A 16,677-nucleotide genomic window follows, 5' to 3' on the forward strand; every position below is an offset into this window, starting at 1 on the left:
AATTCAGGTGATCTTGTAGATTTCCCATCAACAACAATCTCAAAGTATCACAGAGCCCGAGTGAAAACGGACTGCCAGTGCCTCTAGCATAGCTGAGGTACGTGATGGCTCAGATTCCCAGCTGCAGGCAGACTGAGGTGTGGCAGCCAAAGTAGTTACGGTTGTCTGCCCTGCCCTTCTGTAGGAGGTTGCTTTCCCCACTCTAAAGAATGCTGAGTACAATATGAATATCATATATGTTCTTTATGCTCCTCAGCTGCTGTAGCTTATCCTCTGGTGCATTAATGTAAACTGGCTGCTTTTGGCTCTTAACTCAGGGATATGAATTCCTTTGGGCAACAAGTGCTCAAGGAGTTAAGCGCAGATTGCTTATGCTTTTCAGGATTTTAATCTTAGGCTGTATAAGCTCCATCCCACAGTTGCACAGACAATTCTGGAGAAAAAGGATTGCTCAATAATGTGAAAAAAAAGTCCCAGTTCTCCAGGCACAGTTTGCTACTTTCTGTTTCCTTCAATATGGAGCTTAGACCAGCAGTTTCTGACCCTGCCACGAAGTGCAGTCCAGGACAGGAGAAGGCACATAAAATCTTGCTGTACTGCTTCTAGATTAATCTCCCACCATTTGATCAGTGCCCTCTTTTCTGCTATGCCTTCTGTTCCCTCCCTGACAACAATGGGGCAGGTGTCCGCCTGGCTCACTTTTTGCTCTTCCTGGCTCTCAAGCTGCCTCACATCAAGGCTGCCACATCAGAAGACTGTTTGTGACCTTACCACAATATTTGTTTGCTCTTTCTGCTAGAGACCATGGAATTTGCCACTGGCTGGAAGATGCAGCAAGTATCTCCATCCTGGCCAGAATAGAAGGAGAAGACATAACAGAAATCAGTTAGGAGGTTCAGAGCTGGGCTTGAAGGTGCCTTGGTTTAGTCTGGGAGAACCAGTTGTTAAAATCTTGGCAAGTTGCCCAAATGGCTATTTGAAATAAATGCCCATTCTTGACAAATTTCTGCACTTTTTTTCTTTTCTTGAGAACATCTGCTTTGGAGGATAAATTCAAAATTATCAAGCAGTTCTTCTCTGGGCTTCGATGCATGTGCTGGTTTGTAACTGATTAATTCAGTTACAAAGTTAGTGTCAGTCATTTAAAGATTAATCCACTTCTCTTTCTTTTCCACTCTGTTCTTTGTCTTGATCTTATGTGTTAGTGTGGACATAATGCCCTTGAAACTGGAGCTACCGTTGGGCAGTTCTTTGCAATAACAACCCTTCCTAAATCTTGTTGATAGATGGATGGGTAGACTTCTGAAAACTATACGCTATTATGCAGGACAAAATTCCATTAAGATGAGGAAAGGACCAGCCTGGGTAGGTTTGTATGTGCATAAGAGATCAGTGCATGAGAGAATTTTATTGTATGCAGACCCCATGTTTAGAGTCTCATTCATCCTTCATCATGCTAACTTTATGCTAGGATAACCACGCGTATGGGCAAAGGAAAGCATCTCTAGTGTGGAGTCTGGCAGGAAAAAAGGTAGGAAGAGTTGTATATAAGATTGCTGCTAGAAAAGCATCATAGAGAGAATTCTTTGCTTTCTGTTTTGTTGTGTAGTGTTGCTCCACACTGATGACAATCTCCTGCTTGCCTCTGGTTTGTACATAGAATCCTCCTGAATGAAACACCACCATCTTCATTTTTATTTCAGTGCATGGAAAACCGCAGGAAGGCTTATTAACAAGAACTTTGTTAAAATATACTCTAAAATAACCTTAGGGAAGGCTCAAGTTTCCTTACAGGTTACCTGCATTCTTTAGGTATGAACATGAACTGTAAGCTCTATGTTTTTTAGAGTAGCACTGACAGGAAGGTGTGGGAAGAAGAGAAAGCTCTCCTGATGGCAAGCCAGTATCCAGATCACAGAATGACATTAGAAGACTCTAGAAGTGACTTGCAGAAATAACAGCATGCGTCTTTTTTAACATGTGTATTTCTCTGGATTTCTTGACAGGAAGGCCTTAAATCATGAACTTTCTAAACTTTTCAATGAAATGTGGGATATGGATGTTAACCGCCTTATGCCTGGGAAAGACTACACAATTGATTTGCAGGTAACCAACTGCTAAGTCACATGAGGATTAAGGGCAGTATGGTACTGTAAGAAAAGGTGTCTGAAAAACTGCCTTTTGCTAAAAGAGTTGCTTATGCATTGTCATTTCCACTAATGGCATAGGCAGGACTTCCTAATGACAAAGAATCACTTAGGAGAGGGAACAGTACAGAGAACACATTAATGGTCCACACAACCTGGACAACCTGGAAGTGGAGTCTCTCAGGTATCTGTCTTGGGTCCTATAACATTTAATATCTTTGTCAGTGGCCTGGAGGAGGACATGGAGTGCAATCTTTGCAATTTTGCAGATGACAGCAACCTGTGGTGATGAAGTTGGTATGCTCAAGCGCAGGGCTTCTCTTCAGCTGGACCTAAGCAGGCTTGGAGGAGTAGGCTAAGGAAGGAAGATCATGAAATTCAACAAGGACAAATGCAGCCAGAACAGGATGACCACAGAAGCTGTGAAATCTCCATCTCTGGAGGTTTTCAAGACCCAACAAGATGACACCCTGAGCAATATGCTTTGAATTCAGTGTTGACCATACCATACTTTGAGCAGGACTAGAGATGTCCTGAGGTCCCCTCCACCCTGGATGTTTCTGTGTGTGTATGACTGCTTGTGTGAATGGTCCAGGTGACTTGCAGCAAGGGAGAAAGGGAGATAGGTCCCAAGTCATTCGTGGGATATGGGGGAGGAATATGGGAATAAGGGAGGAATTTGAGGAATTCCTGGGTCTCTCCCAGAGATTGTGGAGTAGCACAGAGGTGTGGGTGAGGAGGGTTTCAGGGTTGTTGCTACCAGTCCCAGGGAACTGTGAGGGAGGAGTGGGTATCAGATTTGACGAGCAACCATTTCACACTTTGCCAGCTCAGTGTAGTGCAAACATGACCACGTGTTTTGGCCACAAATTGCAGCAGGCCACTGAACATTCAGTATCCAATTTTGTACTCACACAAGTGCTCAAATACTTTATTTCAACATTGCTTCATATTATAAGATACAAGTTTCTGTTGCTGATAAACTTGAAAAAGGGTTGCCTACCTCAGGCCAAAATGTGTGTGGGGAAAACTTCTCCCATATGGTTTCTCCATTTCTCAGAACAAGGCTGTAGTTACCCCTTGCCCATGTTAACAAACTCCCACTCATCTTTTCTCCTCTTTCCTTGAGAATGCCCTTTTTGGAACAGAAACTTGAAAATTGTCAGGAAAGCCTCCTTTCCGTTTTGGATGTGGTAACATTGATCAAAATGGCCTTAAATGTGGTCAACCAGAAGTCTTTGAAAACTTCAGAGCACCAGGATGCACCAGTCCAAAGCTGGTGGAGCTGCACAGCACTATCTTGGCATCTCCCTGGCACTGGGGCGATGGCTGGAGCTGCGGTCATGAAGTCAGAAAGTGAAAACAAAGGCTGAGCCTGAGGGAGCCTACTCAGGAGTTGGATTGCTTAAGCATTATCATGGAGGAGAGGAGAATTAGACTGGCTAGCTTGGGGAGTAGGGACTCAGGAGAGAAACAACCCCTCTGCTGCACTGCATGGCCTCATAAACTATATGCAGTGGGTCTGTGGGTTACAAATGAACAGAGAAGGAAGGTGCACAAATCTCCTTTTTATTTATTTGTGGTGGGAGGGAGCCTTGGCTCTACATTACTTCTCTTTATCATTTGTGATGTACAGCATAGTAGCACAGCTGGTTACTGATCAGAACTGAGCTATCACATGGATCGTCACAATCATCTCTGAAAATGAGCCAGCAGAGAAATTTCAGGCTCTTACAGTGTCAGAGATTGTCTTTTTTCTTTATGCTGGCAGTTCTTCTGTAATGTCTTCTCTTGTTTTATAGGAAGACCATTCCTAACAAAGAATCCTGATAGCATTATGGGGTTTGTTTTGATTATTATAAAGGCAGGCACTGTCTCCTCTAACAACATCTTACTTCTTTCATTGTTTTACTCTGGTGTTTCTCCTAGGGAAAAGCAGGTGCCGCACAGCAAGGTGACAGTGCTGTCCAGGACAGTGCAGCCAGACATCTGTTTCACAACGTAAATGAAGAACGCCTGAAGAGCATAAAAACTTTTGCAAGTGAGACCCGTTCTTTTGTTAATGGTGGAAATGACATGAAGAATCCATGTTGGTTTTTATGTGTTTGCCTAAAATATAACATCATATGTAATTTGGATGGTGGTGGGGATCATCAGGCCGCATGTCATTTGAAGGTAGTTTCCACAACATTTGCATGGAGGTTACCCTGTAGCCTCAGCCTCAGGAAGAACATCCTTTTGTGCCTTAGCCAAAATCTGAATTTCTCTGTGGTTCTTCCACTACAAAGTTAAATGGTTGAGACTCTTGTCATTGCTTTGATGTTATTCCATGTATTGAAAAAGATGCCAGTCATCTCTCCTCCTTTGCTCACAGCTTCTAGCCCTTTCAGATAGCACTAGGTCCACAGCCACTTCTTGCATTTCTGTTGGGGGCTATACTTCAAGCATGTCTATGAATGTATGTGTCCTTCCCTGATTTTTCTTTTCCCCAGGTAGAGTTACATTAAGCTGATTGAACAGCCAGCATAACAGGGAGCACCGTTTTTCTCTATTCACCCCACTCCTCTCTGAGCCATACAATCCTGTGTCTAGTGAGGGCAGCACTGAACCCTACGCTGAGTCCCTGGCAGGAAATGACTTAGGTTTTTTGACCTCAGGTATTTTTCTATCAGCTTGGTGTGCTGAATCAGCCTCCAGAGTCCACTGAGTGTCAGAGCAGGTGTAGATGAAGTGACGGGAGGGAGCAGGTGGCAAAAGGGGTGCAAAGGAGAAAATGAACCTATCCATTCAGTGGCCACGCACTCAAGCTCAAGCCATCTCAAGTAGGTTTATGCTGTATTTATTCCTTTACTGAAGTAATGCCCACAAAGCCTACTGCCAGCATAGCTCAAGTTCATAAGCCTAAGTCTATAATTTTGGTGCCCAGATATGATTTGTTTTGGTAGAAGGTCATTATTGCTTCAGCAATTGGTTCCATAAGGAAGCTCAGTAGCAAGCTGTTTCTCTTAAAAAGTAGAGCAGTGGTCTGGCCTTGAGTCACCTCTAGACCTACACCCAACAGTGTACCTGAGAATGAAATCTGACATATAAAGGAATGTCTTTCTCTAAGGGCTGTCAAGGCATATTGTATGGCATCTTTTTATGATGCCAGTCTCTAATAACTGGATCACAGGTATGATTAGGCATATGGCCTGTTCATCAGGATGAGCATGCTGAAAGTTTCTCTTTTTCTGCAGCCTTTATTTCCTTATTGGACAACTATGAGACGTCAACCGGTGTAGCAGAAGTAGTGACTCCAGAAGAAATAGTTGAAAACAATTGTTTTCTTGATGCTATCTTAGTGACAGAAGTCATGAAAGTGAGTAACACAGTGTCGTGGTTTAGCCCTAGCCAGCAACTAAGCACCATGCAGCCGGTCACTCACCCCACCCCATCCCCCAGTGGGATGGCGGAGAGAATCGGAAGAGTCAAAGTGAGAAAACTTGTGGGTCGAGATAAGTCCCCAAGAAATAGTCACTGCCCCCCGGCCAAATCCCCCCAGTTTATATACTGAGCATGACAGCATATGGTACGGAATATCCCTTTGGCCAGTTTGGGTCAGCTGTCCTGGCTGTGCTCCCTCCCAGCTTCTTGTGCACGTGTCAGAGCATGGGAAGCTGAAAGTCCTTGACTAGTGTAAGTATTACTTAGCATCAGTGTGTTAGCAACATTATTCTCATCCTAAATCCAAAACACAGCACTATACCAGCTACTAGGAAGAAAATTAGCTCTATCCCAGCCGAAACCAAGACACACAGATCTTTTTCAGTTGCTGAAAATATGGAATTAAAAAGTAAACTGTGTATATATCTTGGTTTTCTATCCTTCAGCTAGCTCATGAGTATCTGCTTAAAAAAAACCTAGCAAAGCCAAACCTTGCCGATTTCAAATATCAGCTCTATGACATCTGGTTCCAGCTCTATGCCAGGAAAGAAGGAGACAGGTATGTTTGATGAATATGGCCCCTGATAATCTCTACACTGTTCTGACTCAAGTAAATATAAGCCCAAGTGCCATCTGTTACACACAGAACTAGAAGACAGCCTCAGAATATGGCCTAAATCAGGTGTTCATTGCTCCCACACGGATCATGTTTAAAGACTTACTGAACTTACTAAGAGTATTGACCCTTGGGGTACACCACTGGTAAATTGCCTCCAGCTGAACTTTGGGCCCCTAATCACAGGCCTTCAACCACAGACATTCATCCACTTTTCAGCCCACCACATCATCCACTTTTCTAATCTGTACTTCGTCAGTTTGTCTATGAGGCTGTTATGGGAGACAGTGTCAGAAGCCTTGCTAAAATCTGGATAAGCAGTAGTGATGCATCCATGGCATTTACTAGCAACCTGCATCATCAAATACAAATTTAGACTTAGTGGCTAGATTTCATTGCAAGTTTTGTGCAAAGTTAGAAAGAAAACCCAACAAATCCAGACAAATAAAAAAACTGCTCGCAAATCAACCTAAGCAAGCTTGTGCATCTTCTTGCCTTTTACCTCTGCCAATTTGAACTATTTAAACACAACAAAGACCTATATATTATTCTTTGGTTTATTACAGACCTGATTCTTGCGGTTTTGAACATGTTTTTGTTGGAGAAACAAGGCGTGGTAAACAGATCTTAGGTTTGCACAACTGGGTGCAATTTTACCTTCAGGAAAAGCGCAACCAAATTGACTACAAGGGATATGTCGCTCGGAAGAACAAAACCAGGGTAAGAACAAGCAGGGTGCCTTTGCAAATAAGACAAATGGATCCAGAGATAAAAGCTGTGGTAATGAATCAAGGCACAATGATGCAATCATAGGCTCAACTGCTTTGGACCTAATTTGCCCAGGTGTATATAAGCAGAAGAAATACTAGCATGCCTTCAAGTCCAGCTTAGTTTTTTCAAAAAACTATTTTAACAAGTAGTGCTGATGTTTACAGAATCGCAACACTGCTGAAGCTTAATTGAGATAAACGATCAGGTACACTCCAGAGGACAGGGAAAAGGCTGTGCTATAGCACCCTGGCACAGCAAGGATGACTGAATCTTGCAATGGCCTCAACAATCTGGAGTCGGAAATTGTATCTGTCTGATCACAGCTGTGTTGGAGATTATTCTGTTGTTTTGTTTATGCTTTCAGCCTGACAAAGATGACCAAGTTTTGAGCATCCAGTTCAGCTGGAAGGGCTCAGTCAAGCCGATTGGAAGCACCTTTATTGGTGTCAGCCCGGAGTTCGAATTTGCCCTTTACACCATCATTTTCCTGCTGGCTGAAGAAAGAGTCACACGTGAAACAGTGAAGATAGAAGAATACGAGCTACAGATTGTTGTTTGCCGCCATGGGCACCACATTGGAACAGCATATCCAGTACTCCTCAGCACCAGTAGTGAAGACTAGTAGTTAGAGAGATCAGGCAACATTTCTTTTTTTTTTTGGAGGGGGCACATGGGACTGGATGGCAGAGTAAGTTGATATGTTGTTTTATACAACTAATTTCAAGTAAAAATTGATGACTCACTCGCTTTTGGTCTGCAATGGAGAGTTTAATCAATAGTGTGTTGCGGCTCAGTGTCTGACAAACCTTGAAGTATAATGCTGCTCATATTAAAGGCTGGATCAAACATATCAGCCTTCCTTTGTGCATGATAACACTGTACTTTTCAGCAGATAATGGAATTTAGGAAAAGGCTATATTAAAATTGATACACATTGTTCTTATATTTGTTAGCTACTGCATATTAGAAAGAGCAATAAACCCACATTGCTTACATTTTGCTTCCAGACAGGAACTTTGATTTGGCACCAGCAGAACCACGGTATGCTTTTTCTCCTCTCGTCATTTCATAATAGGTTAATTTCAAATGCATTTTTACAATTACAGTGCCTAGACACACAGGAAACACATTCAGATGTGAGAATGGTCATCAGATCAAGAGCAGGTTACATCAGCTTTGCCCAGGTTTTCTAGAAGCCAGAGCAGGCTTCAATCTCACCTAACTTTAACAGTCCTTGGTGTAGGCACCTGTGTTCTTACTACAGGCAGTGATGCCTGCAGTCCCTTATCCACTTGTGTAATCTGCATTAGGGTTAGATGAAGGACCCTGCATAACCCATTGACTAGATCCCCAGTGACAATAATAAGATGTCACTGGGGACACTGCTCCTAGTCCTGGACCTGGTCACTGGTCCTTCTGCTGATGTGGACATGTCTGCCCCTGTTCTTCCAAAATGTGTTCAATACCCCAATGAAAGGAAGGTAATGCTTTTCCTTCTCATACCAATGCAGAAACAGGCAGATGCTGAGACCCTCTGAGAGTGTGACAAGGACTGGTTAGATACTCACACGCCACAAGAATTTCTTCAACAGAGCCAGAGACCCACTAATGCATATTTTCTGACAATACATGATTTGCAGAATACTGCATATAATTTTCACGACCTTGCTTGCTAAATTTAAAAGCCTAGCTAACCAATGCAGTGCTGGAAATATGCAAAGAAAAAAAACAGAACAAAACAAAACAAAACAAAAACCCCAGTTCAAACAAAAACTGTAAAATGTGCAGAGACACCTTACTGCATAAGGTAAAGGCTGATACTTAAATGATAGCAAAGTTTCCCTTGTTCCAAGCACAAAAAGGATAAAACAGCAGTACAAAGGGACCAGACATGGAAGATCTTGTAACTCCTCTGTGCAAGGACTTCACCCAATCTGATGCTGCTGGAGCAGCACATGCTCACGATCTACTTTTGGTGCCCCTAAGGGGTTCCTGCCCTACATGACTGTAAATGTGCTTTACTGATATTTTCTTGGTAGCAAAAGCACAGACAACAAAAAATGCAAACAACCAAAATTGGATGACAATTGAATGACTGGGTGATGGTACAACATGAATTGTACATGAAGCCAACTTAGATGAAGCCAAACAAGCATCACCAGTTTCTGCAATCCTCTGTTTTTCAAATTGCAGCAGCAGATACTCAGAAGTCCCTGAAATCTGGCAAATTGTTCCTAATAGGAAAACTGTACACTGTTGAGCAACGTTGTTACAGAACATCATCAGATCTTCGTGACAGTTCAGGCAGTGGCAATAAATGGGAAGAAATAAACTGTACAGATTCTTTGAGGGTGTGCATTTAGCTATGTCAGAGAATGAAACATTACATTCTCAGTTCACACTACAAGCAATTAGAATTGCTTTTACATAATTACATTAGAATGGTATAATTCTCAGATTATGACTTCTCTGGAAGTTCTCAAACCTCCAGGCCTAGACCTTAGCATAACCAGTATAAACAACTGTCTTAGCCAGCGCAGATCAGATGCTGGGGAAGCATAGGAGAGTTGCCGCTCTTAGCATGGGACCCAGTGCTAGAGGCATCAAGACTGGGGCAGGGCTGGAGAATCTGGTACAGCTGAGATCAGCCAGAATATGCCATGAACATCCAAATCTAGCTTCACAGGCTAAATGAAAGTATACTGTGGTATACCTTCCTTCTTGCTTTGTCTTACCATTGCTTGTCTTTGTTGCACAATTTTAGTGCAACTTCAACTACCTTATGCCATTAAACTATTCAACAGCTACATTTAGGGTACATCAAATAGAAACACGGCAGCATAGCTCTAATCAGCCTTGGAAGTGATTGCACCAGTCCCAGTTGTCTTCAGGAGAATGAGTCAGAGTACTGGTGTGTTTAGTGATGTCCCTTCAAGTGTGTGGGCATATGAACAGAAAAACACTGGAGGGGGTGTCTAAATTTGCTACAAATTCAGTAACAGAAACAGAGAGGGGAAAAGGTCCAGCAAAGTGCTGCTGGATACCCAGGTAGCTGCTAGGGGTCTTGAACAATATCACTGGTCACAAGCAGCCTGATAGGAGTATTTTGGGACCCAGCAGAAAACAGCTGCAGATCTCCATTTTCTCCACATTTACATTACCAACAAGAGTAGAAGAGGTAAGATTTGACAATACCAACATTCAGTGGGTGACTAATCAGTCTGTTAGGCATGGAAGAGCAGAGCGGTGCCAAACAGGGATGAATCCTACCAGCTAATTCCCTAGTATTTAGAGGAATCATTTATTTAGCATTTTAGCAATTATTTAGCATTTTAGCAACAGCTTGAGACCTCCTCCTTCTGACCATAGAGAGTGGCAGACCAAGCATGTGCAAATATTTGAGGTGAGATGAGAGTAAGCATTGTAATTGTAATGGGTATATTAGACCAAGCCATAAGATACTGCAGCCATATACAGAGGACACTTAAGGTACTGCTCTCTTAACTGCATCTTTTGTACTTAATCACAACATCACCTTTCCAGGGTGAACCCTGCAATATTCAAGTTCACTTACATGTTTTTTAGAACTAAGTTTTCTTGTGAAATAAGAGCACGAAAAGTGAAAATACCCACTCATATAGCTCTAATGCAGTGCTGGATAGACACTCCGTGCGGTAAGAAAAATTAAAAACAAGCAACAGCAAAGAGCCGGAGGATATGAGCAAGTTTCTGCAAAAAGTAAACAGATTGTGGGGACAAATTATATGGCAGTTTTATAGCTGTTGATTCCCAAATCACTGTACAGAATGTGGCCATAGATGTGATGGCATCTCACTGAAGTTATCCAGAAAAAAATATACAGACTCTGTTATTTGCAAGAGAGAGAACCAATGATGTATGTAAGTAACGGCCACAAACAGAAAATCACATAGCCAGTCATGTTTCTGTAAATGCATTAGCAACAAAAGGAGGGCTAAGGAGAATCTCCATCCTTTATGGGATGCAGGGGGAAACACAGTGACAAAGGATGAGGAAAAGGTGAGGTACTCAATGCCTTCTTTGCCTCAGTCTTTAATAGTCAGACCGGTTGTTCTCTGGGTACCCAGCACCCCGAGCTGGAAGACTGGGACAGGGAGCAGAATGAAGCCCCCATAGTCCAAGGGGAAATGGTTAGCGACCTGCTACACCACTTAGACACACACAAGTCAATGGGGCCAGATGGGATCCACCCAAGGGCACTGAGGGAGCTGGCAGAAGTGCTCACCAAGCCACTTTCAATCCTTTACCAGCAGTCCTGGCTAACCAGGGAGGTCCCAGATGACTGGGGGTTAGCAAATGTGGTGCCCATCTACAAGAAGGGCCAGAAGGAGGACCTGGGGAACTACAGGCCTGTCAGCCTGACCTGGGTGCCAGGGAAGGTTATGGAGCAGATCACCTTGAGTGCCATCACGCAGCACATACAGGACAACCAGGTGATCAGGCCCAGTCAGCATGGGCTTATGAAAGGCAGGTCCTGCTTGACTAACCTGATCTCCTTCTATGACAAGGTGACCTGCTTAGTGGATGAGGGAAAGGCTGTGGATGTTGCCTGCCTGGACTTTAGTAAAGCCTTTGACACTGTTTCCCACAGCACTCTCCTGGAGAAACTGGCTGCTCATGGCTTGGATGGGCATACGCTTCGCTAGGTAAAGAACTGGTTGGATGGCCGGGCCCAAAGACTTGTGGTGAATGGAGTTAAATCCAGTTGGCGGTTGGTCACAAGTGGTGTTCCCCAGGGATCAGTATTGGGGCCAGTTCTGTTTAATACCTTTAATAATGATCTGGATCGAGTGCACCCTCAGTAAGTTTGGAGATGACACCAAGTTGTGCAAGAGTGTTGATCTGCTTGAGGAAAGGAAGGCTCTACAGAGGGATCTGGACAGGCTGGATTGATGGGCTGAGGCCAATTGTATGAGGTTCAACAAGGCTAAGTGCAAGGTCCTGCTCTTGGGTCACAATAACCCCATGCAACGCTACAGGCTTGGGGAAGAGTGGCTGGAAAGCTGCCAGGCAGAAAAGGACCTGGGCGTGTTGGTCAATAGCTTGCTGAATATGAGCCAGCAGTGTGCCCAGGTGGCCAAGAAGGCCAATGGCATCCTGGCTTGTATCAGAAACAGTGTGGCCAGCAGGACTAGGGAAATGATTGTCCCCCTGTACTCGGCACTGGTGAGGCTGCACCTCCAATGCTGTGTTCAGTTTTTTGGGCCCCTCACTCCAAGAGAGACATTGAGGTGCTGGAGCATGTCCAGAGAAGGGCAACGAAGCTGGTGAAGGGTCTAGAGCAGAATTCTTATGAGGAACGGCTGAGGGAACTGGGGTTGTTTAGCCTGGAGAAAAGGAGGCTGAGGGGAGACCTTATCGCTCTCTACAAGTACCTGAAAGGAGGTTGTAGAGAGGTGGGTGTCAGTCCCTTCTCCTAAGTAACAAGTGATAGGACAAGAGGAAATGGCCTCAAGTTGCGCCAGGGGAGGTTTAGGTTGGATATTACGAAAAATTTATTCACTGAAAGGGTTATCAAGCATTGGAACAGGCTGCCCAGGGAAGTGGTTGAGTCGCCATCCCTGGAGGTATTTAAAAGACTTGTAGATGTGGTGCTTAGGGACATGGTTTAGTGGTGGACTTGGCAGTGCTGAGTTAACGATTGGACTTGATGAGTCTAAGATTAGTGGAAAATAGTCAGTAATGCTATCACACTTAGATAGAGTAGGAAATTTGTTGAATTAATTAAGATAGAGCTGTATCGGCTTCCATAAAATCAGGCATGCTCAATTTCAGTTAAGTGAGCTTGCTCCAATAGCTTCATCAAATGTGAAGAAACGCTTAGCAGGAGCTGTTATTTTCTCGGACAGTAACACATTGACAGGATTAGCTTGCACCCAGTGACAGTGCTATTTGAGAATGGTGGCATATGAATTCATACCAGAGAAGCGGTTCTTCTAATGTTCCCAGAGCTCTTAGCTACAGCCACAATGTAAGGTGCTTGCTGAGCAAGCTCAGAGATAGTGCAGTGGTGCACCAGAACAGTGCATGCGAGCACTAACCCCTGAGCCAACCCTTGCAGCAGGAAAAGACCAAGTTTAGATATAAGTATTGCCACTAAGAAGACTCTGAACCCCACCGACAGCTGCCAGACCCTAATACCAAGCGTAGAGATGGCTCAGCATCAAAGATATCCAGGCACCAAGGAGGGGACTGTAGCCCAGAGCCCAGTGCTGTGCCCCTCAGCTCTCCCTTCCCCAGGAATTGAGACTTCTACCAGGACTAAGAAGAAATACTAGACTTGCGGTTTCTGTCAGACCACCACTGAGGTGCAGGGCAAGGAAACAGCTCGTTATTTGTTCATCCTCACCTGAAATCACAAAGAATTAGCACTTCCTCAGCTTCACTCCTGGGGGTCTCTCCACACTACTTTTATGCACAAGGGAGCTGTTTCATGGAAAACCCAGTATTAGACTCGGTGCATTGTATTGCTTGGCTGCTTCTGAAAAACAGCGGGTAAACTCCCATTTTGAATACGTACAGACACAATAGGGACTGATGGACTGACAGGTAAAGGCACTTAGTAGTAGTCGCAAGGCTGACGTACCACCAGAGAAGAGATCTCTCTCCTTTTATGATAAGAGCGATTGCACCTCTACCTTAACGAGTACGTGGCAAGGCAGAACGTGCCGTGCTGCGTGGTATGGAGCACCTGAGTCGCTGCCAGGAGCGGGTGAGCCAGGCACAGCAATGCGCTTGTCAGTGCCGGCAGCACAGACGAACCTCTGCTCACAAGTGTGCAGCAGGAGTTCAAGAGGAAAAGAAACAAGCTGCCACCAGCTGGCGACATGGCTGTTAGCAGCAGCCTCACAAAGCGACAAGCTTAAGAAAGCAAGTCAGAGCTCAGTTTCAGACTCACCCTGCAGCTTTCTGTCCCTTGCTATTTTCGTATCCTTCTGGACTTACAGGACTGGTTGGGGTTACTGGAAATGGACCAAAACCATAGATTTGCAGGTCAAGTCTAATCCTAGTTGTGAGCATTAGCTTTCACCTGGGCTTTAAAATTTCCTAGGAACCATGTCGAGCCCACATTTGGGTGACAGCCCAGCTGAAGTCATAGCAGCCCCAGTCCTGAAATGGCACAAGAGCTAACCCAGAACTCCCTGTGCCCAGCATGCGACTAGCCTTTCATGTCAACTGTTAGGTGCCAACCCCAGTATGTAGCTCTGCTGCTCACTTCCCCAGTAGAAGGAGGCCACATAGTTGATGCAGGCTTAGCTGGTACCCTTGTCCTCAACTTCAGAGCTGCTCTTTCTAGTTTTTATCCCCAGCTTGGCTCAGTTCTGGTAACCACAGGTTCTTTCTGCACCATCCCATGCCTACAGGGAGCGGCTGGAAACATCAGTTCCCAGTGTCAGAAGCAGCCAGAGAATAGTGGGGTGTTGCTGAGCTAACTCAGGAATCATGTGGGAAGGAGGATGGAAGGATCACATCGGAAGGTGAACGGATGAAGCAGGGAGCACGACTTGCTCCAGCACTGCTGTAGGATCTTTCGGATCCCACAATGAAGTGACCATAAAGCAACATGCCAGTGGACCACTCCACTGAGCACCTTGTCCATAAAGGGACTGCTGCACAGAGTCCTCTGCCCAAAAGGTCCGGGCCTGCCTGCAGTTTAGATCATACTCTGTAGTACTGGAAGGTGAAAACTGATGTGCCCACGACGTAGCGGGTAGGAAAGGACTGGGGAAAAGGTCTGCAGGAAACAAGCTGTCACGGCTATAAGAATCCAAACATATTCTGGTAAGCACTAGCTCTTTTCTTCATCTCCTGCAAAGACATTATGAAGATGAGGATTAATGCAAGGCAGAGAGGCTGCATTTCACTCACAGCACGGGTACTGGCACAGCTACACAGATCCTATCTTTGCCTCAGAGTTAACGTTCTCCCAAGAAAAACAGCACAAGCTGAAAAAAAGATCAAATGTGAGTAAAACACAAGAGGGAAAAAAATCAAACATGAAGCGATAAATCCATCAGCATTTCCCACGGCTGAACCACAGGAGTTGAGATTGCCTTTGACATGCTGTAGTTCCCTATAATACAGGTAGGGGTCAGAGACCCCTGAGAGATCAGACATCTCTGGCCAAGGGCTGCTCAGCCTCATAGTACCAGGACCGTCCCCAGCCACCAGAAAAAACACCAAGGAAATACCCTCTAATCACTGACCCAAGAAACTGCCTAAATTTCAGCAGGGCTACCCTGCAAGAGGAAGGGGCAGGATTTGGCCACATTAACATAACACTGGGACGGCTCTTGCTGACACGGCTGTAGCTGCGCTGCTCTACACCACCGGAGCAAAGGGCTGGGGAGGCAGGAGGAGGGAGGGACACAGGCCCACAGGAGCACAGGACACCTCTCCCAGAGATGGGTTATTCCTACCCAGCCCAGAAATGGGGAACAAGGCACAGCCCACCCAAATCCACTCCATTCCCCTGGCACTGCCCAGAAGGGCGATGTGACCCCCGCCTGCACGGAGCCTTCCAGAAGGTTCCGCTATGGCGGCACCACCACCTCAGCCGCTGCCCCCAGCCCGGCCGCGGCGGCAGGGCGCTGCCCTGGCATATGCCCGTGGCCTGTGGGGCCTGTGCGGCTCCGGCAGCAGGAGGAGGGAGGGCCAGCCCAGCCCCATTTTCCACAGTTTAGAGAAGGCTGAGCAGCAGGAGGAGCTCGAGGAGGCACTGGCAAAATGCTCTCCTCCGCAGGGGAAGATGGCAGCGGGGCCCCAGCTGCCATGCGGGTGCCCACCTCAGCACCTCTCCAGCCAAAGGTAACTCTGGAGGGCAGGTAGCACGTCCTGGCCCTCCCCATCAGCACCTCAACCGTCCCCCACTGCCATCCCCTGCCCCGCTCCCCGCAGCACATCCCCTTCCTCCTCACCCTCCTCCTCACCATGACAGCCCTGGCCGGCCACGGTCCTCCCATGGCCCCGCCATGACCAGGCAGGCTGCAGGCCTGCCAGACCACAGGTGAGACCGCTCTGCCTTTGTCCTGCTTCCTCTTTGGTTGTGGCTGCCATGCCAGTGCTGACTTACCTCCTCGTCCTTCCCGTCCGTGCCCAGACACCGTTGTGCTGTGGGGGCCACCCAAAAGACCGCAGCCAGCCGTGCCAGAGGCAAAGATATGGAAACCCAAGTTTGGGCTTTTTATTCTTAGGCACTTTCTACAAACAGCACCAGTCTGAGGCCCTCAGGTCACCTCCTCCTCCTCAGAAAAACCTTCCAACTTGCTCTCATGGCTTCTTACGCCCCCCATGTCTTCTACACCTCCCTCCCTTTATAGCCCCGTTCCCAATACAGCTGAGCTGGTGCAGGCTTACTAACCAGAAGCAGAAGTGCCACTTTTTTTTCCCCTCTTGAAAAAAGCATCACCAGTTGCACAGCCGAACACTGCAATCTAACAGCAACCTCACGCAGAGGTTATACTTGGATTCTTTTACAGCCCAAGAAGAAACTTTCTTCTATTGTGTTTTTCTGTAGATGAAAAACCAACATAAAGATAGTGGAGGTTTTATCCTGTTGCATACTAATACCACCAATCAGTTGCACAGCTTGTTGTGAAGGTGTAGCATGGGCAGCGAGCTGCTGAACACAGGAAAGAAAGAAGCAGATGGAAGCAGTGCCTAGTGGGATGGCTTCATGCC

General features: G+C 45.7%; 1 protein-coding gene across 1 annotated transcript; it reads left to right on the plus strand.

Annotated features, from left to right (window-relative positions):
* The first annotated feature begins 1,215 nt into the window (after positions 1-1,215).
* LOC140661021 (poly(U)-specific endoribonuclease-A-like) lies at positions 1,216-7,579 on the plus strand. The gene is made up of 7 exons (XM_072883017.1): positions 1,216-1,238; positions 2,007-2,106; positions 4,077-4,188; positions 5,384-5,505; positions 6,017-6,129; positions 6,753-6,906; positions 7,322-7,579. Exons 1-7 carry the CDS (start codon positions 1,216-1,218, stop codon positions 7,577-7,579), a joined length of 882 nt encoding a protein of 293 aa, XP_072739118.1.
* Positions 7,580-16,677: the final 9,098 nt, after the last annotated feature.

This window comes from Ciconia boyciana, chromosome 1, assembly GCF_034638445.1.
Source record: "Ciconia boyciana chromosome 1, ASM3463844v1, whole genome shotgun sequence".
NCBI classification, from domain to species: domain Eukaryota; kingdom Metazoa; phylum Chordata; class Aves; order Ciconiiformes; family Ciconiidae; genus Ciconia; species Ciconia boyciana.

Coding starts and splice junctions, on each gene's coding strand:
- LOC140661021 (XM_072883017.1), top strand. CDS start 1,216: ATGCCCTTGAAACTGGAGCTACC. Junction 2,107..4,076: donor ACTACACAATTGATTTGCAG/GTAACCAACTGC, acceptor TGTTTCTCCTAG/GGAAAAGCAGGTGCCGCACA. Junction 6,130..6,752: donor GCCAGGAAAGAAGGAGACAG/GTATGTTTGATG, acceptor GGTTTATTACAG/ACCTGATTCTTGCGGTTTTG.